The sequence below is a fragment of the Giraffa tippelskirchi genome, chromosome 13 (assembly GCF_054371585.1).
Source record: "Giraffa tippelskirchi isolate mGirTip1 chromosome 13, T2T-mGirTip1v1.2.pri, whole genome shotgun sequence".
NCBI lineage: Eukaryota > Metazoa > Chordata > Mammalia > Artiodactyla > Giraffidae > Giraffa > Giraffa tippelskirchi.
The window spans coordinates 51,468,603-51,495,189 of NC_137287.1; the positions used below are offsets into that span (position 1 = coordinate 51,468,603).

Consider the following 26,587-nt stretch of genomic DNA (forward strand, 5'->3'; position numbering starts at 1 on the left):
TTTTTCTTGGGGATGGTTTTGATCACCACCTCCTGTGCAGTGTTATGAACCTCTATATGGTTCTTCAGGCACTCTTGACTATCAGATCTAATCCCTTGTATCTATTTGGCACTTCCACTGTATAATCATAGATGATTTTATTTAGGTCATACCTGAATGGCTTAATGGTTTTCCCTACTTTCTTCAGTTTAAGTCTGAATTTTGCAATAAGGAGTTCATGATCTGAGGAGCAGTTAGCTCCCAGTCTTGTTTCTGCTGACTGTATGGAGCTTCTCCATCTTTGGCTGCAAAGAATATAATCAGTCTGAGAATAAGAGACACAGATGCATAGAACAGTCTTATGGACTCTGAGGGAGAAGGTGAGGGTGGGACGTTCTGAGAGAGTAGCATTGAAACATGTATATTATCATACGTGAAACAGAACACCATTCCAGGTTCGATACATGAGACAAATGCCCAGGGCTGGGGCAATGGGATGACGCAGAGGGATGGGAGGGGGAGGGAGGTGGGAGGGGGGTTCAGGAAGGGGAACACATGTAAACCCATGGCTGATTCATGTCAATGTATGGCAAAAACCACTACAATATTGTAAAGTAATTAGCCCCCAACTAAAATAAATAAATTTATTTAAAAAAAAAAAGAATATAATCAGTCTGATTTCGGTATTGACTATCTGGCAATGTCCACGTGTAGAGTCTTTCTTGTGCGGGAAGTGGGTGTTGTTGTGACCCGTGCGTTCTCTTGGTAAAACTCTGCCTTTCCCCTGCTTCCTTTTTTTTTTAACTCCAAGGGCAAACTTGCTTGTTACTCCAGATGTTTCTTGACTCCTACTTTTGCATTCCAGTCCCCTATGATGAAAAGGAGACATAGTGTAGTACCTGAATTATGTTGGCAAATATGATACCTATTAAATTTATTTAGCACATATCCAGGGAGCTGTGTGAGGCATTGGTGGCATATGAAGATGTTTAAACATGATTTTTTTGTTCAGTTTTGGTATATAGCAAGATAGATCAGTTGTATGCAAATATATGCAATAGACTCATAATATGATGTGTCCTGGGAGAGGCTCCTCTCTCAGAGGTGGGGGAAGTTACTTCTGGATGGAGTGCCGAGGGGAGCCTTATGGAAGAGGAGGCGTCTGACTTGGAGTTTTCAGTGGGGCCAGTAGATCACACATCTGTTCTCACATTGTCTCTGTGAACAGCACCCCCTGGAGTTGTGCAGACTCTAGCTTTGGCCGGGATGTCAGGTTCATATAAGGTAATCATGATAAAAAGTCCAGAAAAGTCAGCCTTGGGTCATATTGTAGAAAGCCTGAATGGGAGGCTGGGAGGAGTTTATGTTTGCTTTCTTGTTCCTTCCTTCCTTCCTTCCTTCATTGAGAAGGTGGTCAGGAGGAATTAAATGGATTTGAGTCAGGGTATAAATAATGCATAATGGTGATTGTTGTGAACATTTTACAAATTTTTTTTTTCCTTGAATTATTCTTTACATTATTATGGTTTTTCTATTGCATTGTTATTGTTATTATCACAATCTTCTCTCCCTAGATACCAGAAGGAGGGACTGGGGACTCAGGAAGAGAACGGACCAAGACCTTCACCTACGACTTTTCTTTTTATTCTGCTGATACAGAAAGTCCAGATTATGTTTCTCAAGAAATGGTATGAAGTTTTCAAAAATCTCTATTTTGGTTTATTTTCATGTTGAGAAAAACATGCCTGCCCTAAAACTCTTTAAAATGTCTTCCTAATTTTTTTTTCTGAATATGATTTATATAAAATTAGTCTTTGCTAACTTAGCTTTTTGGTTGTTACATAGCACCATTTCTCTTAGGCCTGAGATAAATTCCATCCCCAAAAGGTGGAGTTTTTTTTTCCACTTCTGAGCATGATTGTAATTTTTGTTTCAAAACTTGGCAGTGACTACAGTTTTAAAGGAGCTCTGCAAATAAAGCATTTTGAGGGGGACCTTTATAGACATACTTTATTTTACTGTGCTTTTCTTTATTATACTTTGTAGATACTCTGTTTTTTATAAATTGAAGGTTGTGGCAACCTTCTGTCAAGTGAGTTTGTATTGTTTTTCCAACAGCATTTGTTCGTTTGGTATCTCTGTGTCACATTTTGGTAATTCTCGCAATATTTCAAACTTTTTCCATTATTATTATATTTGACCAGTGATCTATCAGGTTACTCTTGCAACAAGATAATGACTTGTTGAAGGCTCAGATGATGGTTAGTATTTTTTGGTAAGAAAATATTTTTTAATTAAAGTATGTATATTATTCTTTTTAGAGATAATACTATCACACACTTAATAGACTACAATATAATATAAACATAACTTTTATTTGCACAGGGAACCAAAACATTTGTGAGCCTTGCTTTGTTGTGGTGATCTGAACGGGATCACAGTGTCTTTGAGGTCTGCCTGTGTGTACTGCTAAGGCTGGCAGATTACTCATTTGACCTTGAGTCCTACCCAGATGCAGAGCTTTAGGATGTAGACTTCAAACCCAAGTCACATTTCCCCTTCCTGGGTGCACCATTGTAGGTTCCAGAAAAAAGGATTCTAGAAAGAAAGATGGTTTTGCCCAGAATCTTCCTGGAACATAGAATGAAGATGAGGTCTGTCCAGGAAACCTGTGCTGTGGACTTTTGTGATCTGAAATGTAGACCACCGACGTTGGCAGATAAGAACAGACCCGAAGACCCTCCGGGGATCATCATGTGATGACATGTCTTGTGACCAGAAGGACTAGTGTATTTCCTTGGGTGGGACAAGCAGGGTGTTAGAGCAAAGTGGGGTTCTGGGGAAGCACAGTTTTGTGGGAGAAACTGGTTGCATCTCTGGGCTTCTTCCTGGCTTGTTAACAGCTTCTTTAGAGATGTAGTTTCGGGTCTCCAGGTGTTAAACTGAGGGTATTAAGGTTGGTGCAAATGTAATTGCTGTTTAGGACCATGAATTTTAAATCATTGTAACGAGGCTCAAACACATCTTTATTAATCAAAATAAGAACCATTAAAATCAACACATTTTTGCCAACAAGAAATAAGTTTGTTTATTCCTGTAGCTTAAAAATCTGTGGCTTAGGATTCAGTAAACTCTTGGAAAGCATTTTCTGCCTCCTGATGGTTATGGAAACATTTCCCCTGCAAAAAAGTTGTTGAGATGCCCAAAGAAGTGGTAGTAAGTTGGTGAGAAGTCAGGTGAATGTTGTGGATGAGGCAAAACTTTGTAGCATAAGTGTTTAACTTTTGAAGTGTTGGTTATGTAACATGTGGTGAGGTGTTGTCATGGAAAAGAATTGGGCCCGTTCTGTTGACCAATGTCGAATACAGGCGTTTCCGTTTTCAGTGCATCTCATCTATGTGCTGAGCATACTTCTCAGATGTAATGGTTTTGCTGGGATTCAGAAAGCTGTAGTGGATCAGATCTGCAGCAGACCACTGAACAGTGACCATGGCCTTTCTTTGGTGTGAGTTTGGCTTTGGGAAGTACTTCAGAGCTTCTTGGTCCAACTACTGAGCTGGTTGTTGTATAAAATCCACTTTTTGTTTCACCTCCCAATCTGATTGAGAAACAGTTTGTTGTTGTTGCATAGAATAAGAGAAGGCAATACTTCAGAATGACGATTTTTTTTGATTTGTGGTCAGCTCATGAGGCACCCCCTTACTGAGCTTTTTCACCTTTCTAATTTGCTTCAAATACTGAACGACCGTAGAATGGTGGACATTGAGTTCTTTGGCAACTTCTCTGTAATTGTAAGAGAATCAGCTTTGATGATGGCTCTCAATTGTCATTGTCATTGTCAACTTCCAATGGCTGGCTACTGCACTTCTCATCTTCAAGGCACTCCTTTGCAAAACTTCTTGAACCACCACTGCATTGTACATCTGTTAGCAGTTCCTGGGCCAAATGTGTTGTTCACGTTGTGAGTTGTCTCTGGTCCTTTCGACCCGTTTTGAACTTGAGTAAGGAAATCACTTGAATTTGCTTTTTGTCTAACATCATTTCCATAGTCTAAAATAAATATAAAATATATAGCAAGTAATAAGTCATTAGCAAAAACATAAAGCGAGAAATGCGCATTAAAATGATGTATAACATAACCACATTTATTTAAGAATGTATTCCAACCAACCTAATAGAATTCCCAACCTGGCTGTCCTACCCACATGGTAGCATCTTTAAGTGGTATCATCATCTAGTTTCTTGTCACCTGGTGTGTCCACGTGCTGGATCTCAGCATTGCCTGAGGAAGTGTTAGAAATTCAGAATTTCAGGGATTATTCCTGCTGAACCAAACTGAATTTTTAGAAGAGCCCCACATGGCGTGCATATTCCTTAACATCTGAAAAATGTAGTTGGTTTAGAAATGGTTTGTGGAGACAGCTTTCTGAGGCGATGTAAGTGTTGGGTTAGAGTTAAGATGGGCTGTGAACTTGGAGAAGTTGTTCCAAGGAAGAGCCTGGAGGGATTGTATCTGGAAGATGTCGATTCACCATCAGGGAAACATAGGACAACGGCAGAAGGAACAGGGTGCTGTGAGGGGAGGGGAGGTCTTGGCACGAGGGAGGGGCAGGGAGAGGAAGGCGGGGCTGGTGTTGCTGGAATTTGCCCCGGACTCAGAAAGGCTGCTGGGTGCTCATGGCTGCTGCCTCGTTTAAGCCTCTCAAGAACCAAACAACGTCACCAGTACCTCCAGTTGTCTTTGTCAGAGAGACTCAGGTGAAATAACTCAGTGGATTAGATGAAGTCCGTAGATCTAATCCACTGAATTGAAGCAGAGTTTGAATCCTAGAGCTGATGTATAGGGCAGAGGAGATGCCACTGAAGGCCTTAAGAGTATAGGAGAAAGGGTTGCTGTGTTCTCAGTGACCGGTGGACAGGGCTGCCCAGTTGAGTGAGTAAAGGGGCCAGTGAGTGGATGAAGAAAACTTTGGTCCTGAGATTAGTGGACTTAGCAACGTTGGTAGCTAGGAGTCTGGCGAAGAACAGAATGTTACAGCCAGTGGAATCCAGACTTGGGCTTTCATATAGGGATGGGGATGAGGTGACCAGCATGAGAGAGTTTAAGGGGAAAGCTGCTTCCTTCCCCGCTCCTTAGAGCATATTCACCAGAGGATGAAGGAAGTATCATGAAGGCTCTCTTCCTGACTTACCCAGCTAGTGGCTGGCTTTCCCCGCATTGAACCTGGGTTTGAGGCTGTTAGGGACAGGGACTGTGCTGAGGGAGAGCCCAGGCATGGGAGTGGTGGCATGGGCAGCAGGGCCTGGCCCGCTGGAGGTACTCAGCCTGCGTCTACTAACAGAGGAGCCTCGTCTGCGGTTGCTGGTCCATTTATGGAACAGGTGACAGTTCCTGGATTCAGTGAGAGTTAAGGTCAGGGGAGCAGTAACAGGAGGCAAAAATACCTGCCCAGAGTTAAAAATTGTGAGAATATGAAGAGTTTTCAACTCAGGAGCACACTTCCCAGCTTCCAGTCTGAGCTTCACATGTTTGGGTTCCTTGACTCTGAGCAGTCTCAGGTTATTTATACTCACTTCAAAACTGATAAAACCTTTGAGATATGTGAGTGAACGCTGCTTTCTAGTAGAACCACATGTTAATAGGACCAGCAGAGATACAGGAAAACACCTATTTTTTGCATTTTTTTCACCAGTTTTATTGAGAAGTAATTGACATACATCACCATGTAAGTTTAAGGTATACAGCATGGTGGTTTGCTTTATATATGTTGTGAGATGATGACCGCAGTAGGTTCAGCTGACATCCGTCTTCTCATATAGATACAAGGAAAAGAAAAAGAAAAACATTCTCCTTGTGATGACAAAGAAAAAGAAAAAAATTCTCCTTGTGATGACAATTCTTAAGATCTACTCTCTTAACAACTTTGTATTGTGTGGCAGTGTTAGCTGTAGTCATCACTGTTTCATATTTCATCCTTAGTATTTATTTCTCCAATAACTGCAGGGTTGTACCTCTTGTCCAACTTCTTCCAGTTCTCCCTCTCCCTACTTCCCACCTCTGTAACCACAAATCTGATCTCTTTTTCTATAAGTTCGGTATTTTGGGGAAAACACCCATTTTCTACTCTATTCAACAGGCAATCTCCCTCACCTCTGATTTTATTAGCTGGTGTTGTGTGGGCTCACGTTTTTACACTGGCAGATCCTGCCCAGGAGCTGAGCTGACAGGTCACACACCTGCTATAAACAGCGGGAAGATCAGCTTAGTGTGAGGCCACCCTTTGTCTTTTTCTTCTCTTTAAAAATGATTAAAATGTGAAGGCACCTTGAGACAGAATATCATGCCCATTGCTGTACTACAAGTCAAGTCTCCCATAATGTTAAACAAATTCCAGGTACGATGATGGTTAAGATTTCTTCCTTCCAAATTAATTTTAAATTTAGAAAAAAAAATCAGTGAGCAGTTCAAGTCCATACTCATCTTGATTAAAGACCATTTAAGTAAGGTCTGATTTTCTTAATGATTCTTCCAGCTCCAAAGGGAGGCTCTGCTCTCACGCTTGCCTGTTCCTTGATTCGACCCCAGAGAAACTTGAGACCTAAAATCTCCCTCTTGACAGCTGGACGGAGAGTCTTTTGTTTGCACTGTGCCCCACTGTGGGCAGTTGCCCTCCAAGGCCCCGCAGTGCCTCCCTTTGCTCTGGAATCAGCTTTATAGCCTCTCAGACAAGTGCATGGTGGGTCTCTGGGACCCTGGCCAGGAGGGCAGCACGTCAGCCCATCCAGCAGCCCCTCCTTTCCTACCTCAGTTGGTCGACAAGTCCTTGGTGGGAGCCACCATGGGGAAGCCTGTTTCCCTACCAGGGGCCCCGAGGTGTGGGCACTGTCCCGCTGATTCTCTGGGTCCCCAGCCGACTTGAAGCTGAGGTGGAGCCAGGCCTTCATCTCAGCCCCTCGGGGCCTGCATTTTTCTATGCCAGTTGTAGGGTCCTGTCCACCAGCCCCTGCACCCCCAGGCCCCCTGAGTCAGGTGGAATGCCAGCTGAGTAGCTTTCTAGAGAATAAACGAAGAGTAAAGTGGCGGGTGTGGATTTTAACCCAAGGGAAGAATTTCATCTTGAAAACTATGGGGTTTGTTTTTTATTACTGTTATTTTGGCCACACCCTGCGGCATATGGGATCTGAGTTCCCTGCCCAGGAATCGAACACCCCCTTCAGTGGAAGCATGAAATCTTAACCACTGGACCACCAGGGAAGTCCCTGAGGTTTGGTTTAAATATGGTATTTTCCATGACTTTGTTTTAGCTCCAGACAAAAGTATGAGAGATCGTTCCTTTATTCTTTGGGAAACTTTTGGAAGGCTGTTCTTCCTCTCCGCTGGCACCCTGTGAAGTGTTAAAAATGATATGTTATTTGTTTTTGTGTCTAATCAGGAAGAATTAAATAAATATTTACAGTTTTCTTCCTATTCTGTTCATGGTGGTGAAAACCAGCCTCTCGGATGGTTAGTCTGGAACTTAAAGTCCCTCTGGGATTCCTGGTTCTGCTGCTTCACGGAGGTGTGTGTGGGTGTGTGTGGAGGGGGTGAGGGAAGGCCCTTCCGCTTGGGCTCGGGGCCTCCAGGCTGATGCTGAGCGCCAGCAGATGTGCGGGCCCCGGGGCTGGGGGGGTGGCTGTGGGTCTCAGCCCTGCGGCCGCTGCGGGCCCCACTGCCTCGCATCTCCCCCTGGACAGCGGACCTGGCGACACTGCTTGCCCCAAGGATGGGTCACCAACACAGTTGAAGTTGAAGGTTGAGTTAATCATCCGACTGTGAGAAAAAGATCAGACAATGTCAGCTCCTAAAGCTGAAATGGATGAAACTTAAGTCAGAGTGAAGGAGGGTAATGAGAGGGTCCTCTGTGGAGACGGCTTGGTCGAAGGGAGAGGCTGTGCATCTCTGGCTGAGGAGACGAAGCCTGAGCAGGAGGGCAGGACGATGGGGCAGAGGCGTCCTGACTGACAGGCCGTGTTGGTAGCCGGGGTGCTCACGTGGGGAGGGGAGAGTAGGTGGCCAGTGGTCATCAGGCCGTCTGGGGGAGGGGTCTGCCCGAGGGCCCAGATCCCCACGGGGAGGCGGTGTTTCTAGAGTTGGCTTGCGCAGCGTCACTCATGGAGACTCTGCTCTCCTGTGGGGCTGATGCGGATCCTGCCCCGGCCTGTGTGCATCCCATACCTCTTCCTGCTCTGACTGAGAACCTGCTCGCACCCCCCTCTCTGTTGTCTCTTCAGCTGATGACGTGACTTGTTTTTGGAGGAGGGAGGTGTTCTTTGGGCCGTTAGTGTCCTGGTCCGAGAGGCCAAGTGTGGGTTAGAAAGCTTTGGCTGGTCCCCTCCCTCTCTGGGGTAAGTAGGGTGATCAGGCATCTTGGTTTGCTTCATTCCCATTGATTGTGTAGGTCAAGAATTTCTCCTTCACTCCCTTCCATTTCCCAGAGTGTCCCACTGCAGTTGTGGGGTGCAGTGGACACGGACTCAGGATTGTAGGCACCGTCCCAGGCCCCACAGAGCTCATCTTCCTGGAAAAATATCCAAAGAGGAAAAATCGTCTGGATTCTGACTCGATGGAGCCCATCATCCCAGCCTCACCCGCACCCGCCCATCACTCGCTCTTGAGAGCCTCTGGAGACTGACTCTGATGAACAGCCATATCCTTAAAACCATGGCGTTGATTTGGCATGGTCTGGGCCATAACTTCTGGCTGCTGTGACTTTCAGGTTTTGAATATTTAGTTTCTGGAAGCTCTGGTATAGAATGAATCACTTTATAAGTTTATGTAATTCTGAGATGGTAAATCATCATGCTTTAAAATCATCTCTGCTTCTGTACATGATTGTTACTTCACATTGTTTGCCTTTTTATATTTTAGGAATCTTTTGTTAACTTAAGTGGGAAAAAGGATGAGATTGCTTTTTGCTTTGTTAAGAAGTTTCCTTTTGAGTAAAAACTGGAGTACACGTATTCTGTTATTAACAGCTCTTCAGTGATTTCTTTACGTGGTATAATCCTATGAAAGTAGTATTCAAGAATACTGTCAGCACTGAAGGGGCTTCTATTAAAATCCATGGTAATTATATCTTTTGGTTTTTTGTGTTTTTGCTTCCAGGTTTTCAAAACCCTTGGCACAGATGTCGTGAAGTCTGCGTTCGAAGGTTATAATGCTTGTGTCTTTGCATACGGGCAGACTGGATCAGGAAAGTCATACACTATGATGGGAGACTCTGTACGTTGCTTGCACTGTGTGGGAAGCAAATTTCTCATTTTCTCTTTGGACTGATGAGAGTGTCCCTTTTGTCTATGTGGTTGGTACTAAACGTGCTTTTTGTGTTCTCATCATTCTTTAGTAGTAAGATAAAACTCAGTAATAAGTGGGATGAAATTTCCTTTGAGAGATTTTAAAATTAGAAATAGTTTTAAGTTTATAAGCATGAATAATGGATGGGAGTCTCAGTTCATTTTCCATTTTTAAAGGCTTTATAATCTTATAAAAAAAAAAGTGTGCTGGGTCCGCAAGTAATTTATTCTTCTTTTCTGCCAACCCAACAGTTTGAATAAAATTACTGAACTCTGTTCTTTTTAAAATTATTCAAAACATTTTTGCCCAAGAAAAATGTAAAAAAAAGAATCTCCTTGGTGGAAAGGTACTGCATAAATCCAGTGAATACAAGAAAAGTGTTAGAATTACACGGGTTATATAGAGTCTAGACAGTTATAAACATACTGTGTAGAGTTTAGTAGTCATGCTATATAAATTAAGGACATTAAAATTATACTTGCCCCAAAATAGACAGCAGAGGGGAAGCTGGGAGTGACTGTAGACCCTTATCCCGTTCTGTGTTTTCTCCAGACCTGGGCGGTGCTGGTGTGTTTTACTTTTCTCATGTCATGGTTTTGAAAGCTGTTCACTGACTCTGAGAGTCGAGGACCTAACAGAGCTTAGCTGGGCTTCCTGCCGGCAGGCTTAGAGGTGGCCCAAATGCTGCAGATTTGGTGGTTCGTGGGAGAAGTAATGCATTAAAGGAGGATAGGTCTTTCTGGATGAAAGCCTTTCAGCCCATGTGTCCTGGCTCCTTAAATCCAGGCATCTTCTTTGCAGTAGGAGAAGTAAGTGCAGTGCTGTGAATCCTCAGTCCTGAGAAATAGGGAAAAATAAGAGAAGAATAGGCGATTTCACGGAGAAGGCAATGGCACCCCACTCCAGTACTCTTGCCTGGAAAATCCCATGGACGGAGGAGCCTGGTAGGCTACAGTCCATGGGGTCGCTAAGAGTCGGACACGACTGAGCGACTTCACTTTCACTTTTCACTTTCACTTTTCACTTTCATGCACTGGAGAAGGAAATGGCAATCCACTCCAGTATTCTTGCCTGGAGAATCCCAGGGACGGGGGAGCCTGGTGAGCTGCCGTCTGTGGGGTCGCACAGAGTCGGACACGACTGAAGCGACTTAGCAGCAGCAGCAGCAGGTGATTTCAAGAGTTTCACATTTCCTTTCACCATTACTCCACCCTTCTTTCTTTACTGCTGTGCTTTGGGAAAAAAGCCTTCTCTAAAAATGAAATTTACTGGACTTCCCCAGTGGTCCAGGGGTTAAGACTCTGAGCTTCCACTGCAGTGGGCATGGGTTTGATGCCTGGTGAGGGAACTAAGATACCACATGCCGTGCGTGGGCAAAAAATAGAAAAAAAAAATTTTTTTTGCTTGCTGATTTCCTCTTAGATAGTTTATGTAAGTTCAGCATTTACAAAGCACTCACAAGTTAACAGCTGTTTTTCTCTGATCTTACAATTGAATACTATTTGAGTATTCTTTTTCTATTTGATTTTTTAAAGTAAGAGCAAAAAATGTGGTGAAAGGGCCAATTTTTCTTTATAAGAATTGGTACTGATTTAATGGTGTAAAGGAAAAAAAAATTCTCCTAAACCTTGTGATTATATATATATATATATATAAAATACATATCTTTTTTGGGGGGGAATGGGAGATTAGGTGCACGTAGAGAGAGATTTCAGAAGAAAACATTGAAACCTCAGAGTTTGGCCTCCTAACGGGAGAATTTTTCCTTGTCTTTGGTTCCATTCTGAAGCTCGTCACCTTGTCAGTGCTGACCGAAACATGAATACTATAATTATACCCACGTCACATAAGTAATGTGATGTACTGTAACCTTTCTGTGGAGGGAGGCCAGGGTAGGGATTAGTACATCACAGTCTGTATGTTTCAGTGTGGTCATCACATTCTTTGTAAGACAAATAGCTTCTTTGAGGACTTCCTAAGGTTTCTGCTCAGTGTGTATTTCAGCTTTTTTTGTCCTTTGACCAGATCAAATTTTTTAACATTTGTTTTACAGCAGTAGACTCTCTGGTTTGAGAGCTAGAGAATACGTCTTCTTATATTTGCAAGCCACGATTTAGCTGATTGATAGCTGACAACTGTCTATTACTATGGTCCCAGCATGTAGAAATTAGAAAGCTCAATCCTCTTATTCAGAGGATAGGAAGCAGCCCTGGAAGGGGTGAGTGGTGAGCCCAGGTCCCTGGGGTGGGCCTGTAGGTCCCCGGAGCAGCCCATTGCAGATGCAATCATCAGGTGCTTTTATTTCAAGTTACAGCTGAGGCACCCCTCTTTCCCACTGCAGGACGATTCTGGCTTAATACCCCGGATCTGCGAAGGGCTTTTCAGTCGGATAAACGAAACCACCAGATGGGATGAGGCGTCTTTCCGAACTGAAGTCAGGTAGGGCTTTTGGCCTGAGTGAGTGTGTGTGAGCTTGATTCAAGGCATGGGGAATGGATTAAGCCTTTGAATCCCTGAGAGGAGAGTCTTTCTTTCCCTGTCCTGTACTGTGCTGGTTGGAAGTCAAGCTCAAAGCACAAATGTGTTCAGCGACTCCCTTGGGTACCATTTGGATGAGGGCTTTGGAGGTTAGTGGAGGTAACCCAGCCTGGTCTGAAACTAATGTATGATGCTCATCTTAAGTGCAGTAAGCTTTTGACCTCTCCGTGTGTACCCACTTGCCTTATTCTTTTATTTGAATAAGGTTTGTGTTATTCTCAAAAAAAAAGGTTTGTGTTATTCTCAAAATTCTCCAAGCCAGGCTTCAGCAATACGTGAACCGTGAACTTCCAGTTGTTCAAGCTGGTTTTAGAAAAGGCAGAGGAACCAGAGATCAAATTGCCAATATCCGCTGGATCATCGAAAAAGCAAGAGAGTTCCAGAAAAACATCTATTTCTGCTTTATTGACTATGCCAAAGCCTTTGACTGTGTGGATCACAATAAACTGTGGAAAATTCTGAAAGAGATGGGAATACCAGACCATCTGACCTGTCTCTTGAGAAACCTGTATGCAGGTCAGGAAGCAACAGTTAGAACGGGACATGGAACAACAGACTGGTTCCAAATAGGAAAAGGAGTACGTCAAGGCTGTATATTGTCACCCTGCTTATTTAACTTATATGCAGAGTACATCATGAGAAACGCTGGGCTGGAAGAAACACAAGCTGGAATCAAGATTGCTGGGAGAAATATCAATAACCTCAGATATGCAGATGACACCACCCTTGTGGCAGAAAGTGAAGAAGAACTAAAGAGCCTCTTGATGAAGGTGAAGGAGGAGAGTGAAAAAGTTGGCTTAAAGCTCAACATTCAGAAAACTAAGATCATGGCATCTGGTCCCATCACTCCATGGGAAATAGATGGGGAAACAGTGGAAACAGTGTCAGACTTTACTTTTTTGGGCTCCAGAATCACTGCTGATGGTGACTGCAGCCATGAAATTAAAAGACGCTTACTCCTTGGAAGGAAGGTTATGGCCAACCTAGATAGCATGTTTAAAAGCAGAGACATTACTTTGCCAACAAAAGTCCGTCTAGTCAAGGCTATGGTTTTTCCAGTGGTCATGTATGGATGTGAGAGTTGGACGGTGAAGAAAGCTGAGCGCCGCAGAATTGATGCTTTTGAACTGTGGTGTTGGAGAAGACTCTTGAGAGTCCCTTGGACTGCAAGAAGATCCAATCAATCCATCCCAAAAGAGATCAATCCTGGGTGTTCATTGGAAGGTCTGATGTTGAAGCTGAAGCTCCAATACTTTGGCCACCTCGTGCGAAGGGTTGACTCATTGGAAAAGACCCTAATGCTGGGTAGGATTGGGGGCGGGAGGAGAAGGGGACGACAGAGGATGAGATGGTTGGATGGCATCACCGACTCGATGAACATGGGTTTGGGTAGACTCCGGAAGTTGGTGATGGACAGAGAGGCCTGGCGTGCTGCAATTCATGGGGTCACAGAGAGTCGGACACAACTGAACAACTGAACTGAACTGAACTGAACTGTGTTATTCTTTATGTTGGTTGGATCACTATCATTCTAATCTTTAAATCAATCTGCGCGCTTGAGGTGTTTTTTCCTCCCTCTCCTTTAATTTAAACCTGTGTGGAGAGGCAGTTTGGTCAGTGGTTTGGGGGCAGATATTGCAATCAGGGTATTCTCCTGGCTGCCTGAGCTCTTGGAGGCTGTGAGGCCTTGGACAGGCTGTTTAAATCACCCGAAGTCTCTTCTGCCTAGTCTGTAAGACAAGGATGATAGTACCTACCTTTGGACTATTGTAGAGACTAAAGGAATAATCCACGTAAAGTGCTGTACCTGATACATAGTTACCTCCCATTAATGTATGCTGCTGCTGCTGCTGTTGTTGTTATTAGTGCCTGAAGTAATTTTACTGAATTCAATTCTGTTTGACATTTTTAGCTACTTAGAAATTTATAATGAACGTGTGAGAGATCTACTTAGGCGGAAGTCATCCAAAACCTTCAATTTAAGAGTCCGTGAGCATCCAAAAGAGGGACCTTATGTGGAAGGTAAGAGTGAATGTTTTCACAGTTCTGTTCTTCTTGGGAATTTTTGTTAAGAATAATAGTTTCAGAGAAAAATAAATGAAGGATAATGGTGACATTTAAAAAATTTAATTTTGGAGTTAAACTATAGTAAAAATTACACATACTGCCACCAAACACTGGGGCTTCCCAGGTTATGCTAGTGGCAAAGAAACCACCTGCCAATGCAGGAGAAGTAAGAGATGCAGGTTTCATCCCTGGGTTGGGAAGATGCCTTGGAGGAGGGCTCGATAACCCACTCCAGTATCTTGCCTGGAGAATCCCGTGGACAGAGCAGCCTGTTGGGCTATAGCCTATAGAGTCTGTAGAGTCCGACTGTACAGTCTATAGGTAGAGTCCGACATGACTGAAGCAACTTAGCACGCCACTGCACTATTCATTTAATGTGCTTCTACTTTACTGGCCATTTGCTGATTTTGCGGGGCTTGCCAATAGATCGAGTCTGCCTTTAAGAACTCCAGAAACTTATTTTCCAAAGTTCTCAGGCAAGATAAGCAACACTATAGCTTCTTTAAATGACGTTGCATTTCAGGGGTGTGTTTTTACTCATCTTAGTGGTAACGCGACTGTAGGGTGATTCTGAGACCTCTCACCTTTGGGAAGAGTGTTTGAGGTTCCCATGCTGTGTTCTTGGCCTTTGTGTTGTGATACGTTCGTTGGGTCACTGTCTGTTGGGAGGACTGTCCCAAGGAGTGAGGGGTAGAAGACTGGCTCCTGCAGACCGGACGGAAGGCTGCCCTTAGAGTAGTCAGCTCTACACACTTCCTTGTGTGCGGCCACTGAGGTGAGGCCGGGGACTGGGAATCGCACACAGACAGGCTCTCCTGTTGTGGTGCTGTCCTTCCTGCATATTTCATTGGAGGCAAGGCTGAGAACTGGTCATGGATTCAAAGATGTTTCTACTTCTGTTGTCTTTTTCACCTGGAAAACCAGGTGTGCTAACAGGACCCCATCTGCATTTTAGTAAATTTTTGATTGAACTTTTGTGTTTCATGTCCACAGCAAGGTGAGTAACTATGTATTTGTTCCGTGGAGTGTGGGATAAATACTATTGTTAATAGTTTTTTAGTCTAACTGCCTTTTCCCTTTAACTGTCTTATCAAATGTTAAGACATACTGTAGATCTGGGTTTGTGGAGAGACAGGTTAATCAAGCAGGGTAAAAATCCAGAATCCACTGTCAGTACTTAATTGGGATTTAGTTTCTAATAAATCTGCTATTCAAACACTGGGGGAATATGGGTTATTAAGTTGTCTGGGAGAAAAAAAAAAGAAAATTGGTACCAGATCTCAGTTTTTATACTAGGGTAAATGACAAATGGATCAAAGATTTAAATGTAAAAAGTGATATAATGACTGCAAGAATTCCTGGATTACTTTTTTCTGGAAATTTGGAGAAGGGAGGGCTTTTAAAATTTTTTACTTAAAATCCAGAAGCCATGAACTAAAAGTGTTAAATTTGAAATGTTGAGACAAAACAAAGAATGAACTTTATACTTGGTAGAAACACGATAGGCAAAGTGAAAAAACAACTTATAAGGCGAAAAGGATATTTTCAATTCAAGTTTTAGACAAAGGACTTGTTTTCCTAATATATAAGGAGCTCCTGTAAATTACAGACAGCTCCACTACCAAGGAGAAAAATGAACAAAGGATATGACTAGATTGTCCACAGAAATATTGATGATTTTTAATCAATATTTCAAAAAATTGATTTACAATGTTGTGTTAATTTCTGCTATACAGCAAAGTGATTCAGTTATACATATATGTATATATATATTTATATATATATATATTTTTAAAAAATACTCTTTTCCATTATGGTTAATCATAGGATATTGACTATAGTCCTCTGTGCCATACAGTAGGACCTTGTTGTGTATCCATTCTATATATAATAGCTTACATCTGCTGACCGCAGCCTCCAACTCCATTCCTCCCACAGCCCCTCACCCTTGGCAACCACTGGTACTTCATCCATGTCTATGATTCTGTTTCTGTTTAATAGATTGGTTCATTTGTGCCATATTTTACATTCCACATAGAAGTGATATCATATGGTATTTGTCTTCTTCTTTCTGACTTAATTCACTTAGCATGATAATTTCTAGTTGGATCCATGTTGCAACAAATGGCATTAATTGATTCTTTTTTAATGATGTGTATACACACACATGTGTATATATATATATATATATATACACACACACACACACACATATATATGTATGTATCTCACATCTTGATTTACCCCTTCATCTGTTGATGGATGTTTAGGTTGTTTCCATGTCTTGGCTGTCGTAAATAGTGCTGCTGTAAACATAGGGGTGCATGGATCTTGTCTGGCTGTGTGTCTAGGAATGGAATTGCTGGATCATATGTAATTCTACTTACAGTTTTCTGATGAACCTCTATACTGTTTCCACAGTGGCTGCACCAACTTACATTACCACCGACAGTGTAGGAGGGTTCCCTTTTCTCCATATCTTCTCCAGCATTTATTTGTAGATTTTTGAAATGATGGCCACTGTGACCAGCGTGAGGGAGTACCTTGTAGTTTTGATTTGCATTTATCTAATAATGCTGAGCATCTTTCCATTTGTCTATTGGCCACCTGGAAATACTCATGATTTTTAAATGAAGGAAAGAAAGATTGACCTCACTAATAATCAGAGGAAAGCAGAATAAAAATTCTTTGAGATAGCTTCTGTTACCTGTCCCCAGCAGCCATAAGGAACCTGATGGGACAGTGTTGGGAGACAGGCAGTCTTATGCATTGTTACTGTTGTGTGTAAATTGCCTTCCATGGAGGACAGTTTTGCAATATCCATCAAAATTTTGTATGTGCTTCAATCTAGAAATTCCACCTCTTAAAAATTTATTCTGGGGCAGTTCCCTGGCCTGAGAGAGTGAGCGCCGCTGCGGGGGCGCAGGGGGGCGGGGAGCGTAGACGGTGGCGGGCGGGACACCGGGAGCCGCCAAGCGCCCCTCCCCGCCTCTCCGGTCCCCCACCCACCGCTCGTCCGCGCCCACGTGCGCCCCGCGCAGCCGCCTGGACACCGCGCCTCCTCGTTCTGCTTCCCGGTCCGCAGATCCGCGCCCTCGCGGCCAGCCTCACCTGGCTGCACTGCCCGCGCGCCACCCGGCCACAGCCCCCGCGCCCACGGCGACCAACAGTGGTGGGGGACGCTGCTGAGTCGCAGAGAGTGCAGCCTGGCCACCGGCCCTGCTTAACGTGCTTTGCCGATTGTCCATTTTTAACGAATTTACAACTTTTCTAAGAACTTTTGTATACAAAGCAACTTTTATCTTAAAGGCATCTCCCTTTTATATTTAATCCAAAGAAGAGGGATCTTGGGCAATTTGCGGTTTGGTTTTGGCTTCATTTCTTTTTTTCCTCTTCGTTGAGTTGGGGGTTCGGGTACTCCTACCGCTTCGGACTCCCGAGGACCTTTTGGGCCCCCACGTTAATGAGCCACCTGGCGAGTCTTGACGTGGCCGCCAGCGAGGCGCCGCTCGCGTCCCTCCGCACGTTTGCGTCCGGCCCGGTGGGAAGGACGAGGTGCCCTGAATGACCGCTGGCAGGAGGAGCTCCCCCATGTGAAGCGGCTTCCCCGGTGCTTCCCGGCCGCCCCGACAACCTGGCAGCGGCGACCACGGCCACCGACCTGGAGAGTGGTGCAGTGGGCGCGGCTTGTGGCAGCCGCAGACCCGCTCTCCTCTGCAGAGGGAGAGTTCAGTGATCTCCTGGACCTGAACTTTGTCCTCTCCAGCTCTCTGTTGCATCAAGAGCCCGTGGCCGCCACGGCGTCCTCGTCGGCATCAGCCTCATCCTCGCCCTCCCCGTGGAGCAGCGGCCCCACCAGCGCGCCCTCCACCTGCAGCCTCAGCGATTGATCCGGGCAGGGGGCGACCCGGGCGGCCTCCTCTGCACCCCCTCTGACGGCTCCCTTCAACCTGGCGGACGTCAGTGACATGAGCCCCTCCGGCGGCTTCGTGGCCGAGCTTCTGCGGCCCGAATTGGACCCGGTGTGCGTTCCGCCGCGACCGCCAGGTGGCGGGCTGACGGGCTTGTTTGTGTGGAAGGCGTCCTCAGTGCCCCTGGCAGCGAGTACGGCAGCCCGTTGGTCATTGGTGTTCTCACAGGCAGCCCAGACGGCAGCCACTGGGTGGTGGTGGGCCCTACAGCGGCGGGCCGCCGCGCATGTGTCCGAAGATCACGCGGCAGGCTGTCTTCTCGTGCACTGTCGGTCAGCCCCTCGAGGCCCGTTTGGGCACTGGACCTCCGCTCAGCAGTGGCCACTGGCTGCCTGCTCACGACCTTCCCCTGATGAACCGACCAGGCACTATGGCAAGCACTGGAGAAGGAAATGGCAATCTACTCCAGTATTCTTGCCTGGAGAATCCCAGGGACAGAGGAGCCTGGTGGGCTGCCATCTATGGTGTCGCACAGAGTTGGGCACGACTGAAGCGACTTAACAGCAGCAGCATGGCAAACACATCGGGCAGTGCTGGAAGTGTGACCGGGCATTCTCGAGGTTGGACCACCTCGCCTTACACATGAAGAGGCACTTTTAAATCCCCAAACAGTGAATGTGACCCACACTGCCAGAAGAGAATTCAGTATTTTTTACCTTTCACACTGTCTTCCTGGTGAGGGGAGGAACCCAGCTAGAAAGTACTACAATCATGGTCAAGTTCCCAAGGAGTAAACTTGTGAATGGATTATCAGAAGACACAGGAAACCAAAAGACAAGCTCAAAAAAAAAAAAAAAAGATGGGGTCTGACTGGATCTTCTAACATTCCAATTCTAAATCCAACTTGACTATATATTTTTGGACTTACAAAATGTCAAGGGGGTGACTGGAAGTTGGGGATATCAGGGTATAAATTAGAGCTCAGAGTTGGGGGGAGGGAAGACCAGAACCCCCTGAATTGTTTCGATGCAATATAAGCATAAAGATCACCTTGTATTCTGTTTGCCTTCTAAAAGCCATTATGACGATCTTAGAAGAAGAGGAAGGAATTCAGGTACAGAAAATGGTGTTTAATAGCCTAAACGATGGTGCTTGGTAAGTCTTGGTTCTAAAGGTACCAAATGAAGCCAAAGTTCTCAAACTGCTGGTTGCTTTGACAAGGAAAATCTGTTTTTGTCTTCTGATTACATTCGTGACCTAAGTCAGGTAAATATACCTGGTTTACTTTAATCTTTTATATAGACTGTTATGCATTGTGGTTTCAGATGTGCAATAATTTGTACAATGGTTTATTCTCAAGTATGCCTTAAGCAGAACAGATGTTTTTTTCTATATAGTTCCTTGCCTTAATAAATATGTAATATAAATTTAAGCAAACTTCTATTTGTATATTTGTAAACTACAGAGTAAAAAAATGAACATTTTGTGGAGTTTGTATTTTGCATACTCAAAATGAGAATTAAGTTTTAAATAAACCTATAATATTTTATCTGAAAAAAAAGAATTTGTTCTGCGTAATTATTGACATTCATAAAAACCTGTGTACAAGATTATTTGTAGCAGCATTGCTTGTATTGAAAACAAACTCTCAACAATGTCTGTCATCTCAATAGGAGACTATTAAATTAGTTATGGTACATACATACAGTCTAGTGCTAGTACAGTCTAGTGCTCTGCAGCCATAAAAATGAATGAGGGATCACTTTGATACACAAAATTCTTCAATGTGTTATTACACAGAAAAAAGCAAGATGCAAACAATGTGTATGGTATGCTAACGTGTAAAAGGGGGAAAAAGATGGTTTAATATTTATGTAATGGCTTGTATACATATGGCTTATTTCTAGAAAGTTTTGGAAAAACTAAGAATGTTGGGTTGCCTGACAGGAAAGTATGGGGTAGGTTATCAGATGGTGGAGGGGAAAGACCTTTGAACAGTGTACTTTTTGTAGTTTTTGACTGTAAAAGCACATGAATGTTTCTCAAAAAATGAATGAAAAGTTTCTTTAAAAAGGATTTTAAAGAATGCGATCATGTTTTGCATGGAGGTAGTGTTTGCATTTTCCCTGACTGTGATTAGGGCTAATGATGTTGATGGTGGTATCTCACGGTTATCCTGAATACTGTATGCGATAGGCATGCCGTATCAGGAGAGGTGATCGAGGCTCATGAGTTTAAGTGACTTCTTCACAACCATGAGTCCACTGGTCAGCCACCAAGCTGGGACTTGGCCCGAGGCAGTTAGCTCCTGAATCTGCACTGGAAACCACCACAGGTTTGTAGAGGTGCAAATGCATGTGCGCTCAGTTGTGTCCGACTCTTTGTGACCCTGTGGGCTGTAGCCCGCCAGCCTCCTCTGTCCATGGAATTTCCCAGGCAAGAATTGTGGAGTAGGTTGCCGTTTCCTTCTCCAGGGGCTCTTCCCCACCCAGGAATCGAACCCTCGTCTCCTGCATTGGCAAATGGATTTTTACCACTGTGCCATTTGGGAAGCCCACAGATTTGTACAGTGGTGTATTATTTTGTGGAGGAACCTCTCTTCTTCCCTCTACTCTCTATTGGGGAGATTTCTTCACCCCTCTTTTTTTTTTTCAGATTTATCCAAACATTTAGTGCAGAATTATGGTGATGTCGAAGAGCTTATGGATGCAGGAAACATCAACCGGACCACCGCCGCCACTGGGATGAATGATGTCAGCAGCCGGTCTCACGCCATCTTCACCATCAAGTTCACGCAGGTGAGGGCAGCTGGCCCCGCACCTGCGCGCTTCACGTGCTGATCAGCGCCTCTGAGGAATGGTCTGTGCTGAGCCAGGGGCATCAGAGGTGCCCCATGGCTGTTTTCTTGTTCTTTAGAGTTGAACATGTGCTGTGTGATGGTTTCTCTGCAGTTACAAACACGCTCATTTGAAATGTAGCCTGATGAAGACCCCTAAGACATATTTAGCAGGCTTCTGCCCTGTTCTGGACATAAAAAAATGTGCTCGACATAAAAAAATGTGCTCTGTGTTTAATCAACCCAGAGTTTTCATTGTTGCAAGCTCTGTGGTAGATAATGGGTTGCCAGACAGCAAGCAGCTGGAGGCCAAAGTGAGGAACTCATCACTTGAGTGGTCCTTTATGGCTCCGTGGAACTCACCCCACAATGCTAATTGTGATTATTAAAATGATATTAAAGGACAAGGGATGTTTTTAAGTATTAATGTTCTGATCTGGAGGTGGAGAGCGTTTAGAACACACATGGAAATGACTCAGGGGAAATATGTTAACACCGAGGCCAGGGAAACCAATGTGCCTAAAAGTGGCGGGTCCTCTCAGCACTCAGCACATATTAGGAATTTGGAGGAGTCGGGCCTCTGTTAACCATTGAGCATATCAGGTGGAAAGACTTAGCGTAATTCATGAGGGGGATCAGAGAGCAAAGAAGACGAAAAAATTCTCTAAGGTCAATTGGAACAACTCCTGATAAATTCTCCAGAAATGTATCTTTTATTAAGTTTACTGTTTTTTCTCATGTTTTCTGGTTAATGTGGATTAGCATGTGGCCATCCCTAGTTTCTAAGAGACTTGCTTTTGTATCAAAATGTAGTAATTTCTTCTTGGCATTTTGGTTCAGACTGTAAAACATAGGTTAAAAGTCTTGGGAAGGTAAAATTTTGGTAAAATTCAGAATCAAAGAATACAGTATTTAAGATTTTCACTATTTTATAATTGTGAAACAAATTGTATTTTAACATCAAATAACGGCTGAATGATCTTTCACATAATTGTCTATGTTTATCATATTTTGGAAAGCCAGTGTGCTTGTTCGAGATTTTCAGTTCAGTTCAGTCGCTCAGTCATGTCCGACTCTCTGTGACCCCATGAATTGCAGCACGCCAGGCCTCTCTGTCCATCACCAACTCCCGGAGTCTACCCAAACCCATGTTCATCGAGTCGGTGATGCCATCCAACCATCTCATCCTCTGTCGTCCCCTTCTCATCCCGTCCCCAATCCTTCCCAGCATTAGGGTCTTTTCCAATGAGTCAACCCTTCGCATGAGGTGGCCAAAGTATTGGAGCTTCAGCTTCAACATCAGACCTTCCAATGAACACCCAGGATTGATCTCTTTTAGGATGGATTGATTGGATCTCCTTGCAGTCCAAGGGACTCTCAAGAGTCTTCTCCAACACCACAGTTCAAAAGCATCAATTCTGCGGCGCTCAGCTTTCTTCACCGTCCAACTCTCACATCCATACATGATCACTGGAAAAACCATAGCCTTGACTAGACGGACTTTTGTTGGCAAAGTAATGTCTCTGCTTTTAAACATGCTATCTAGGTTGGCCATAACCTTCCTTCCAAGGAGTAAGCGTCTTTTAATTTCATGGCTGCAGTCACCATCAGCAGTGATTCTGGAGCCCAAAAAAGTAAAGTCTGACACTGTTTCCACTGTTTCCCCATCTATTTCCCATGAAGTGATGGGACCAGATGCCATGATCTTAGTTTTCTGAACGTTGAGCTTTAAGCCAACTTTTTCACTCTCCTCCTTCACCTTCATCAAGAGGCTCTTTAGTTCTTCTTCACTTTCTGCCACAAGGGTGGTGTCATCCGCATATCTGAGGTTATTGATATTTCTCCTGGCAATCTAGAATCCAGCTTGTGTTTCTTCCAGCCCAGCGTTTCTCATGATGTACTCTGCATATAAGTTAAATAAGCAGGGTGACAATATACAGCCTTGACGTACTCCTTTTCCTATTTGGAACCAGTCTGTTCCATGTCCAGTTCTGACTGTCGCTTCCTGACCTGCATACAGGTTTCTCAAGAGACAGGTCAGATGGTCTGGTATTCCCATCTCTTTCAGAATTTTCCACAGTTTATTGTGATCCACACAGTCAAAGGCTTTGGCATAGTCAATAAAGCAGAAATAGATGTTTTTCTGGAACTCTCTTGCTTTTTCGATGATCCAGCGGATATTGGCAATTTGATCTCTGGTTCCTCTGCCTTTTCTAAAACCAGCTTGAACATCTGGAAGTTCACGGTTCACGTATTGCTGAAGCCTGGCTTGGAGAATTTTGAGCATTACTTTGCTAGCATGTGAGGTGAGTGCAATTGTGCGGTAGTTTGAGCATTCTTTGGCATTGCCTTTCTTTGGGATTGGAACGAAAACTGACCTTTTCCAGTCCTGTGGCCACTGCTGAGTTTTCCAAATTTGCTGGCATATCGAGTGCAGCACTTTCACAGCATCACCTTTGAGGATTTGAAATAGCTCAACTGGAATTCCATCACCTCCACTAGCTTTGTTCGTGGTGATGCTTTCTAAGGGCCACTTGACTTCACATTCCAGGATGTCTGGCTCTAGGTGAGTGGTCACACCATCGTGATTATCTGTGTCGTGAAGATCTTTTTTGTACAGTTCTTCTGTGTATTCTTGCCACCTCTTCTTAATATCTTCTGCTTCTGTTAGGTCCATACCATTTCTGTCCTTTATCGAGCCTGTCTTTGCATGAAATATTCCTTTGGTATCTCTGATTTTCTTGAAGAGGTCCCTAGACTTTCCCAATCTGCTGTTTTCCTCTATTTCTTTGCACTGATCGCTGAGGAAGGCTTTCTTATCTCTCCTTGCTATTCTTTGGAACTCTGCATTCAGATGAGAATATCTTTCCTTTTCTCCTTTGCTTTTCTCTTCTCTTCTCTTCCCAGCTATCTGTAAGGCCTCCTCAGACAGCCATTTTGCTTTTTTGCATTTCTTTTCCATGGGGATTTTCTTGATTCCTGTCTCCTGTACAATGTCACAAACCTCTGTCCATAGTTCATCAGGCACTCTGTCTATCAGGTCTAGTCCCTTAAATCTGTTTGTCACTTCCACTGTATACTCATAAGGGATTTGATCTAGGTCATACCTGAATGGTCTAGTGGTTTTCCCTACTTTCTTCAATTTAAGTCTGAATTTGGCAATAGGGAGTTCATGATCTGAGCCACAGTCTGCTCCTGGTCTTGTTTTTGCTGACTGTATAGAGCTTCTCCATCTTTGACTGCAAAGAGTATAATCAATCTGATTTCGGTGTTGACCATCTGGTGATGTCCACGTGTAGAGTCTTCTCTTGTGTTGTTGGAATAGGGTGTTTGCTATTACCAGTGCGTTCTCGTGGCAAAACTATTAGCCTTTGCCCTGCTTCATTCTGTTCTCCAAGGCCAAACTTGCCTGTTACTCCAGGTGTTTCTTGACTTCCTACTTTTGCATTCCAGTCCCCTGTAATGAAAAGGACATCTTTTTTGGGTGTTAGTTCTAGAAGGTCTTGTAGGTCTTCATTGAACCGTTCAACTTCAGCTTCTTCGGCGTTACTGGTCGGGGCATAGACTTGGATTACTGTGATATTGAATGGTTTGCCTTGGAAACGAACAGAGATCATTCTATCGTTTTTGAGATTGCATCCAAGTACTGCATTTTGGACTCTTTTGTTGACCATGATGGCTACTCCATTTCTTCTAAGGGATTCCTGCCCACAATAGTAGATATATTGGTCATCTGAGTTAAATTCACCCATTCCAGTCCATCTTAGTTCGCTGATTCCTAGAATGTCAACATTCACTCTTGCCATCTCCTGTTTGACCACTTCCAGTTTGCCTTGATTCATGGACCTAACATTCCAGGTTCCTATGCAATATTGCTCTTTACAGCATCGGACTTTGCGTCTATCACCAGTCACCTCCACAGCTGGGTATCGTTTTTGCTTTGGCTCCATCCCATCATTCTTTCTGGAGTTATTTCTCCACTGATCTCCATTAGCATATTGGGCACCTACTGACCTGGGGAGTTCATCTTTCAGTGTCCTATCCTTTTGCCTTTTCATACTGTTCATGGGGTTCTCAAGGCAAGAATACTGAAGTGGTTTGCCATGCCCTTCTCCAGTGGACCACAATCTGTCAGACCTCTCCACCATGACCCATCTGTCTTGGGTGGCCCCACACGGCATGGCTTAGTTTCATTGAGATAGACAAGGCTGTGGTCCGTGTGATCAGATTATCTAGTTTTCTGTAGTTTTAGTTTTAGTGTGTCTGCCCTCTGATGCCCTCTCGCAACACTTACCGTCTTACTTGGGTTTCTCTTACCTTGGGCCTTGGGTAATTCCTCTTGCCGCCGCCACCGCCGCCCCCAGCCCCCGGCCTGGCCTAGCCCCTCTCGCCTGCTGCCCAAGATTTTAGGTGAGAGCAAAACTAATTATTTGTTTACTTATATTTTTCTTTATGGAGTGAGTGCCCCTCAGGGCCTAGCTTCCTTCTCTACCAGGGTCAGACTCATCCCTTTTTGAATGACTGAGTGATTTGGATAATGGAACTCATGGTTCTTCAGAAAGTTTAAGACTCACATATGGTCAGCTTCTATTATATCCAGTATAATTATTGTAATCAGGAAGAAGCCCAATGAAACAACAAAATTGAGAAAAAATCTACCCTGAGAGATCACAGTGAGGAGTGGGAAATGATTAGAACTTGTATTGATGATTCAGTCTCTAAGTCGTGTCTGACTTTTGCGACCCTGTGGACAGTAGCCTGCCAAGCTCCTCTGTCCATGAGATTCTCCACGCCATTTTCTTTTCCAGAGGATCTTCCCGACCAAGGGATCAAACCTGGGTCTCCTGCATTGTAGGCAGATTCTTTACCAACTGAGCTATGAGGGAAGCCCTTGAACTTGTGTTATCAACACATAAACATGTGGCAGCCTGGATGGGAGGGGAGTTTGGGGGAGAATGGATCCATGTATATGTGTGGCTGAGTTGCTCTGATGAGCACCTGAAATTATCACAACATTGTTAATCGACTATATTCTGATATAAAATAAAAAAATAAAAAAAAAAGACTCAGTCAACCAAAAATAATCTGATTGCTAAATATATTGCCAGTCCAATGCTAGTTATCAATGAGGATATAAAAGATTTTGTTTCTGTTAAGAAATAATAATCTAGTTGGGGAGAGAAGATTAATAAATATGAATGACACAGAAGAAACACAAACACACAATGTTATATAAACATATAAACATTGGCATTCTTTATACCTCTTCCATTTTGCATTTATATTTCACCATAGGCAAAATTTGATTCTGAAATGCCGTCTGAAACTGTGAGTAAGATCCACTTGGTCGATCTTGCCGGAAGTGAGCGGGCAGACGCCACTGGTGCCACCGGGGTCCGGCTGAAGGAAGGGGGGAACATCAACAAGTCCCTCGTGACGCTGGGAAACGTCATTTCTGCCTTAGGTAGGTTCACACTTATCTCCTGCCTCCTCTCGTTCTCGGTGCTCCATAGTGGCATGAAGGGCTTAGGTTTCATGTTTGTGTCACAAACTAGAGTAATAGCTTCAAGGTTTTTTGAAGCCAAATTCAAGGGGGAAAAAAAAAAAACCCTTGAATAACTGTCTTTGATTTCCCCCACCTTTTCTTTCTCTCTGCAGCTGATTTATCTCAGGATGCAGCAAACCCTCTTGTAAAGAAGAAGCAAGTTTTTGTGCCTTACAGGGATTCTGTTTTGACTTGGTTGTTGAAAGACAGCCTCGGCGGAAACTCTAAAACTATCATGATAGCCAGTAAGAATTTTTGGTTTTTTTCTTCATGTTTCATGTAAATTGATTGTGACTATTTTAAGTTTAAAGTATTTCATTAGGAAGTAGCACCTCTTTATTAAAAAAAAAAAAAAGTTTTCCATTTTGAAGAAAAGT

At 43.8% G+C, this 26,587-nt stretch overlaps 1 protein-coding gene and 1 pseudogene across 9 annotated transcripts in view; both read left to right on the forward strand.

The window, feature by feature from the left end:
- KIF16B (kinesin family member 16B) overlaps positions 1-26,587 on the forward strand; it is a 394,203-nt gene that overhangs the window by 40,879 nt on the left and 326,737 nt on the right. For 8 of the 9 annotated variants that reach the window (XM_081556493.1, XM_081556494.1, XM_081556490.1 and 5 more), the window contains 7 exons: positions 1,554-1,667; positions 9,125-9,241; positions 11,655-11,752; positions 13,764-13,873; positions 20,485-20,627; positions 25,961-26,129; positions 26,324-26,455. In XM_081556493.1, the coding sequence (XP_081412619.1) occupies positions 1,554-1,667; positions 9,125-9,241; positions 11,655-11,752; positions 13,764-13,873; positions 20,485-20,627; positions 25,961-26,129; positions 26,324-26,455 (883 nt within the window). Of the gene's footprint in view, positions 1-1,553; positions 1,668-9,124; positions 9,242-11,654; positions 11,753-13,763; positions 13,874-18,907; positions 19,096-20,484; positions 20,628-25,960; positions 26,130-26,323; positions 26,456-26,587 lie in introns of those variants that run through there. The other variant, XM_081556498.1, reaches the window with a different exon arrangement.
- Positions 16,432-18,525, forward strand: LOC145532226 (Krueppel-like factor 4 pseudogene; annotated as a pseudogene).